General features: G+C 35.3%; 1 protein-coding gene across 1 annotated transcript; it reads left to right on the top strand.

Moving 5' to 3' along the window:
* The first annotated feature begins 1,963 nt into the window (after positions 1-1,963).
* On the top strand, positions 1,964-4,508 carry LOC118483308. The gene is made up of 3 exons (XM_035978966.1): positions 1,964-2,479; positions 3,495-4,163; positions 4,353-4,508. Exons 1-3 carry the CDS (start codon positions 1,967-1,969, stop codon positions 4,440-4,442), a joined length of 1,272 nt encoding a protein of 423 aa, XP_035834859.1. The 5' UTR covers positions 1,964-1,966; the 3' UTR covers positions 4,443-4,508.
* The last annotated feature ends 3,223 nt before the right edge of the window (positions 4,509-7,731 follow it).

Raw genomic sequence — 7,731 nt, 5'->3', positions numbered from 1 at the left:
CTATTTCAAGCTTATGAGATTAAAAGATTATATCTATCGTCTTATATAAAAAACTCTTATTCAATTATGATGAAACTTATAATGCTTAGATGGATGATATTGCGAGCTTTACATGTGTTGCTTATGATCAGTTTAGCGGACATACCCCACTCGAGTCACCGTCCCAGTGGTTAATGCCATAAACTTCATATGTTACTTTCTTTGCTAACTGTGATCAAGGGTTTTAATGTAACTGGATACTTGTATGTTTGAAACTTAAACCAACCATAATGTTTTTGTTTAGAATGCAAAGATGCCCGGCTTAATTCTTGTTGGTAGGGCTGAGCAGTTTACGGTTCCGAACCGCTAGAACCGGAGAACCGATCCGGAACCGCTAGATCCGAACCGTATCTTTATAAATAGGTTCCGGTTCGAGTTCTTAATATAGTTTGTTTGGTGATCTATAAAGAAATAGGGTGTTCGAAAATTAATATGAATATGTATAAAAATATAGTTTCGTTTAGTTATTTATAAAGCAACAAGAAAAGATTAGTTAGTGGGGCCATAGAAAAAGATTAGTGCAGAATCAAAAGATGCATTTAGTATACATTATTGAAACATTACAAACTGATTGTGTTGCATATTAGTTGCAGGTTTGTACAATAAATGGATCATACAGAAAATGTTTCTAATGATGAGACTAAGGAAAATGAAACCACCGATAAAACGCAAACAGGGAATATAAGAATGATAACTAGGAAAAGGAAGCTCAAAGGTGGAAACATTTTGATGAATTTAACTTATTAGTTTTTTTTAGATATCTTAGCTGTTCCAGTTTCTCAACTGTAGCTTCCGAGTCTACTTTTAGTATTGGAGGACTGGTAGTTGAGTCATAAAGAATGTTCGTTATCCCCTATTATTGTTGAGGCATTAATATGCACGCAAGATTGGATTCGAACTGGGAGAAAACGTATATACAAAGAGGAGGAGGAATGTGAAAAATTCGACGAGTTCACAAAAGGTAAATATCATTATTTTGTTAATTCTATTCGTTTATTTTTTTAGTTGATAACACTTAGTCTTATGTAGATGTTTATGAGAAGATTGAGAGGATGAAAATCGAATGAAGTTTGAAGATGTTCCTTTTAATTGTTAACACCAATGGTTGGAATTGTTTTATTTAGAGTTTGTTTTATGTTTTAAAATATTTTTTTTTGTTGTTACTTTTATTTTGGATGGTTTGAACTTGAATGTTGCAACTCTTACTTATATGTTTTGAATGGTTGGATTGATTTTTATTGAATTGTTAATTTTAGGATTTAATTAACAACCGATTTCAGCGAAAACCGTTTTCACAAGAACAGTTTAATCCGGTTCTAAATCAAACCGGAACCGTTAAAATACGATTTGGTTCCGGTTCTTATTTTTAACATTAAACGGTTCCGGTTCGATTCAGTTCGGTTCGGTTCTGAACCGCTGCACAACCCTACTTGTTGGTCACAACACATGTTGATGGTGGGCTACAATTAAAAGAAACTGTTTTGGGTCGTTTATTTGTTAACAACACAAATGGCTTGAGATTAATTGCAAGGAAGGCTTAAAATATTAGATTGAGGGAGTATGTGTTGGGCCCATCGTATCGTTGAAAATTTGTGGAGGATATAAAAGACATGTTGACGGAAATTTAATCACAACTTTTGAGGGACTTCTTTTGACGGCTGCATCGGGTTTTCTTAGTTGATTCAAGATTATCAATACTTTTTTGTTTAGTAAGTTTTTAAAGTTTAATGTCTTGTTTTGTACTCACGTTGATTGATTTAGCGGTTATGTCCGACTAAAACCATTGTTACAATATTAGGGTTTAGTTTTTATGATTTGATTCAAACTTAGTTGATTCAAGACGATATTCAATGTTTTTAGACCACATACGTTATAAATTATAATCTCTGTGGTTGTTGTTACTTGTTAGTTTGATCAGATCGACACTATGGGAAGCAAACCGGTTCACCTAAAAGTATTTGTGGACAAGAAGAAAAATAAAGTGATGTTTGCAGAAGCAGAACAAGACTTCGTTGAAATCCTATTTAGTTTTCTCACTTTGCCTCTAGGAACAATTGCAAGAATCTCAAGCAAGCCTCAAGCCACAATGGATACAAAAGCTGGAAGCTTGGATTCTCTATATGAAAGCGTTGAAATTCTAGATTATAAGCATTTCTCTTACGGCGTAAACAAAAACGCTCTTGTTAATCCATGGAATTCTTCCCTTTCCCTTTGCCAGAAGCTGAAAATAGATCTAAACAACATAAAACCTGTTCATGCGAGGGTCAGTCACAGTCATGACAATTTGGTTTTCTTCAAGAAAAGAACATCTTTCATTATCACTGATGATCTTAATATAGTACCTCTCATGCTCAGCACAAGCATCAGCCTCCTTAAGTTTCTTGGGGTCGAAAACATTAATTCTCTAGATGAGAGAACCGTGGATTTTGGTTTCGAAGAGGTACAAACCACGTATTTTCTAATAACCTTTGTAAAAAAAATTATCGTTCTAAACTTTTGTATAATATACCTTAAAGAAATCACTAAAACAAGCATGTTTACCACATTTTAACGACTAAGGGGTTATCTCTGGAGCCGGCCAGAAATAAAGGAAAACCACATGTTCAAGATGGCTACATTAGAGCCAACAGATACCTTGGCCGACTAAGTCAGAAGTGGGCAAATGAAACAATGCCACATGTGCAAGCCAGATATTATAATTTTATGTGCCGCTTTGGGTTAGCTGACCAAGGTATCCGAAGACTCTGGTGTAGCCAGTTTGCACATGCCGTGTTGTTCTATTGACTTTTATAGGTTGGGAGTGGATAAAAGTGGGCTTAAAGTCACCGTTTATTTTGGTAAAATGTTTGCTCTAACATGTTTAACGGGTGAGTTATCCTAAAAAGGAGGTTTATGGTTCACCCTCCCTAAGCCCTACTAGCTATAGGGGTGTTCAAAAATATCAATATACGAAAATCCGATCCAAACTATCCAATATCCGAATCCGACGAAATTTCAGATATCTAGATATCTGAATTTTCGGATTCGGATTTGCATAGTGATTTTAAAACTTTTCGGATACTTCGGATATCTGAATATCTGAAAATATCCGAAGTATCGAAAAATACCCGACAAAAATATCCGAAAATTTATATTCGGGTATCCGAAACTATCCTAAATATCCGGCTTCGAATGTTAAAAAATAATAAAAAAACCAAAACTTAAATAAAAAATTGGATATTTGGATATCCGATTCACTATACGATCGGATATCCGAAAATTCGGATCCAAAATTCGGATATCCGAGTTTCTAATACGGATATGGATTTGATAGTAAAATCAGGTATCCGAAAATTTCAGATATCCGAAATTCGGACAGTTTTGAACACCCCTGCTAGTAACATCTTTTTACAAGTGAGATTATATTGGTATGTTTGTTTGTATTGCTTTAGAATTTTAATATGTATTTGTTGCAGTTTTCAAGTCTACTCAAGTGGTCACTGATGACAAATACTCCTCTAACAAACTTGATTCTCGGGGAAACTAAACGGCCGTGTAAGCGCATCAAAACTTCTACATCAAGTAAGTTACCATTAGTGTCAACTAACTCTACAGAACGCCAGACGGTGAAACTATTGATACATAAATCAAAGAAGAAAGTGTTATGTGCACAAGCAGACAACTTTTTTGTGGAAATGCTCTTCAGCTTCCTGACAATTCCATTGGGCTCCGCAAAGCGTTTAACAATGGATAATTCATCTCCAACGGGGATTGATACCTTGTATAACAGTATTTCAAGTTTGGGGGATGGAAATTACTTGAAATCTGAGGAAATCAAGAACATGCTACTTTCGCCAAAGCTTGCATCTAGTTATCTTCGTGTGACTGACCTTATGCCAATTTACGAGCAGACTACAAGCAAAGGTAGCTTCCTTAAGGAACAATCTACTTACATAGTTTTTGATGACCTTAAGGTTACCGCCTCGCCATCAATATCTGCTATTTCAGAGTTTATTAAGGCGCTTGGCATTCCTAATGTTACTGCCTCGCCATCAATATCTGCTATTTCAGAGTTTATTAAGGCGCTTGGCATCATTCCTGTTGAGGATATTGAGGTTATGGAAGTAAGCATTGGTGAACAAGAGGTAGGTATAAAGTATATATACAATGACTATGAGTGTGTTTGGGCTTGCTTGTTAAACTCTTATTTCTAGTTAGTGAAATAAGACGTTTTGGATAAGCAATCCTGAACACTATTAATAATAAGAAATATATATTTTGGAAGGCATCTAATTATTTGTGCGTATGATGACACTTATTATATGATTATGCAGGCACTTTCAATTCTCAAGGCTTCTCTCAAGTCAACATCAGTTTTAACTGATTGCCTCAGCTCATTTAAGAATGTAAATTCACTTATTTGAAGCCTTAATCTGGTTTATCGGTGGATATGTTAACAATATTAAGTTGTGATCCATGGACCATATAACTGCGTGTTTGGAATAACGGTTGTTGATCCTTATCAATCATTAGTTTAATATGATTTAAGTTGATAAATTAGAACCATGATTAATTTGTTTTTTTAGTTTGAGCTACTGTTGTCCATCGGTTTGTCTTGCAGCTAATACATCCATGAGGGTGGTCTTACCACCAACTGATGGCACCCACTAATGCAACAACCACACCGAGCTTGTAAACGACCAAAGTGGCTAAAAGAGTAGAACCATGCCCCTTTGATTAATGTTCTTTTGTAACAAATGAGAATACGATTTATCACCTTGTAAACGATAGAATGGGGAAGAACCCTAATATGAAGAAGAGGGTGATTTCAACTCGAATTTAAAAGCTCTAATACCACTTAGTTACGTAAGATATTGTATATTATTGATCATTATGTTACAAGGTGCAAATTTGATAAATACAAAAGGAAGGTAACCACGTTATGTCATACAATTGTGGTAAGGATAATTACAACATATTTAATTTAATCAGTGGCGGAGCTTGAAAGAAAACTCAATGGGGCTGAACTCTCAAAATCTAAATCGATGGAGGTTGGACTCTTAAATATCCAATATTTTACGCTACATTTATTTCTGAAAGTTTTTGGTAAACTTAACACTACGAGCGAAATATCCAACTATAGCGTTTTTGTTTAGAATGCAAAGATGTATTTATGTCATCACATCATTAACATGCCTGTCCAGTGGACGGGTATACAACTTTGTTGGTCACAACACATGTTGATGGTGGGCTACAATTAAAAGATATTATTTTGGGTCGTTTATTTGTTAACAACACAAATGGCTTGAGAATAATTGCAAGGAAGGTTTAAAATATTAGATTGAGGGCTTATCTTATGTGTTGCATGGGCCCATGGTAGTGTTGAATATTTGTGGATTTAAAAGACATGTTGACCTATATATAATCACAACTTTTGACGGACTTTTTTTGACGGCTGCATCAGATTTTCTTGATTCAAGACGGTAAATACTTTTTTTTTTTTTGTTTCGTAAGTTTTAAAGTTTAATGTTTTGTATTGTATGCACGTTGATTGATTTGGCGGTTATGTCCGACCAAACCTTTTATCAACATTAGGGTTTAGTTTCTATGATTTGATTCAAGACTATATTCAATGTTATTAGACCACACACGTTATAAGTTATAATTTCTGTGATTGTTGTTACTTGTTAGTTCGATCAGATCGATACGATGGGAAGCAAGCCGGTTCACCTAAAAGTATTTGTGGACAAGAAGAAAAAGAAAGTGATGTTTGCAGAAGCAGAACAAGACTTTGTTGAAATCCTATTTAGTTTTCTCACTTTGCCTCTTGGAACAATTGCAAGAATCTCAAGCAAGCATCAAGCCACAATGGATACAAAAGTTGGAAGCTTGGATTCTCTATATGAAAGCGTTGAAATTCTAGATTATAAGCACTTCTCTAACGAAGCAAGCAAAAACGCTCTTGTTAACCCATGGAATTCTTCGCTTTCCCTTTGCCAGAAGCTGAAAATAGATCTAAACAACATCAAACCTGTTGGTGCAAGGGTCAGTGACAATCATGACAATTTGGTTTTCTTCAAGAAAAGAACATCTTTCATTATCACTGATGATCTTAATCTAGTACCTTTCATGCTCGACACAAGCATCAGCCTCCTTAAGTTTCTTGGGGTCGAACACATTAATTCTCTAGATGAGAGAACCATTGATTTCGGTTTCAAAGAGGTACAAACCACGTATTTTCTAATAACCTTTGTAAAAAAATTATCGTTCTAAACTTTTGTATAATATACCTGAAAGAAATCAATACAACAAACATGTTAACCTCATTTTAATGACTAAGGTGTTATCTCTGGAGCCGGCCAGAAATAAAGGAAAACCACATGTGCAAGATGGCTACATTAGAGCCAACGGATACCTTGGCCGACTAAGTCTGAAGAGGGCCAATGAAACAATGCCACATGTGCAAACTAGATATTATAATTTTGTGCCGCTTTGGGTAACTGACCAAGGTATTCGAAGACTCTGGTGTAGCCAGCTTGCACATGCCACGTTGTTCTATTGGCCCAACTTTTATTGGTGGGAATGGATAAAAGAGGGCTTAAAGTCACCGTTTATTTTGGTAAAATGGTTGCTCTAACATGTTTAACGGGTGAGTTATCCTAAAAAGGAGGTTTATGGTTCACCCTCCCTAGGCCCCACTAGCTAGGGGTGTTCAAAAATATCAATACACGAAAATCCGATCCAAACTATCCAATATACAAATCCGACTAAATTTCGGATATTCGAATTTTCAGATTCGGATTTGGATAGTGATTTGAAAAATTTTCGGATACTTCGGATATCCGAATATCTAAAACTATCCTAAGTATCGAAAAATATCCGACATCCGAAAATTTATATTCAGTTATCCGAAACTATCCTAAATATCCAGCTTCGAATGTTAAAAAATAATAAAAAAACTAAAAATAAATAAAGAATTGGATATTTGGGTATATCCGATCGGATATCCAAAAATTCTAATCCGAAATTCGGATATCCAAAATTTCTGATACGGATATGGATTCGGATAGTGAAATCAGGTATCCGAAAATTTAATTTCGGACTCTTTTGAACACCCCTAACATCTATTTTATAAGTGAGATTATATTGGTATGTTTGTTTGTGTTGCTTTAAAATTTTAATATGTATTTGTTGCAGTTTTCAAGTCTACTCAAGTGGTCACTGATGACAAATACTCCTCTAACAAACTTGATTCTCGGGGAAACTAAACGGCCATGTACGTGCGTGTGTGCGTGCTCATTGTGCGTCAAAACTTCTACATTAAGTAATTTACCATTAGTGTCAAGTTACTCTACAGAACGCCAGACGGTGAAACTACTGATACATAAATCAAAGAAGAAAGTGTTATGTGCACAAGCAGACAACTTTTTCGTGGAAATGCTCTTCAGCTTCCTATCAATCCCATTGGGGTGTGCAAAGCGTTTAACAATGGATAATTCATCTCCAACGGGGATTGATACCTTGTATAACAGTATTTCAAGTTTGGGAGATGGAGAGTACTTGAAATCTGAGGAAATCAAGAGCATGTTACTTTCACCAAAGCTTGCTTCTACTTATCTTCATGTGACTGACCTTATGCCAATTTACGTGGGGACTACAAGGAAAGGTAGCTTCCTTAAGGAAGAAGCTACTTACATAGTTTTTGATGACCTT

This window comes from Helianthus annuus, chromosome 10 (genome assembly GCF_002127325.2).
Source record: "Helianthus annuus cultivar XRQ/B chromosome 10, HanXRQr2.0-SUNRISE, whole genome shotgun sequence".
Classification (NCBI taxonomy): Eukaryota; Viridiplantae; Streptophyta; class Magnoliopsida; order Asterales; family Asteraceae; genus Helianthus; species Helianthus annuus.
Note: the sequence above shows the minus strand (reverse complement) of the source record. Positions and strands in the feature narration are given on the sequence as shown.

Excerpts from the sequence above, each read along its gene's own strand:
- LOC118483308 (XM_035978966.1), top strand. The coding sequence starts at position 1,967 with ATGGGAAGCAAACCGGTTCACCTAAAAGTATTTGTGGACAAGAAGAAA. Across the intron at positions 2,480-3,494 it reads TGGATTTTGGTTTCGAAGAG|TTTTCAAGTCTACTCAAGTG; the intron begins GTACAAACCACG and ends TATTTGTTGCAG. Across the intron at positions 4,164-4,352 it reads TAAGCATTGGTGAACAAGAG|GCACTTTCAATTCTCAAGGC; the intron begins GTAGGTATAAAG and ends ATGATTATGCAG.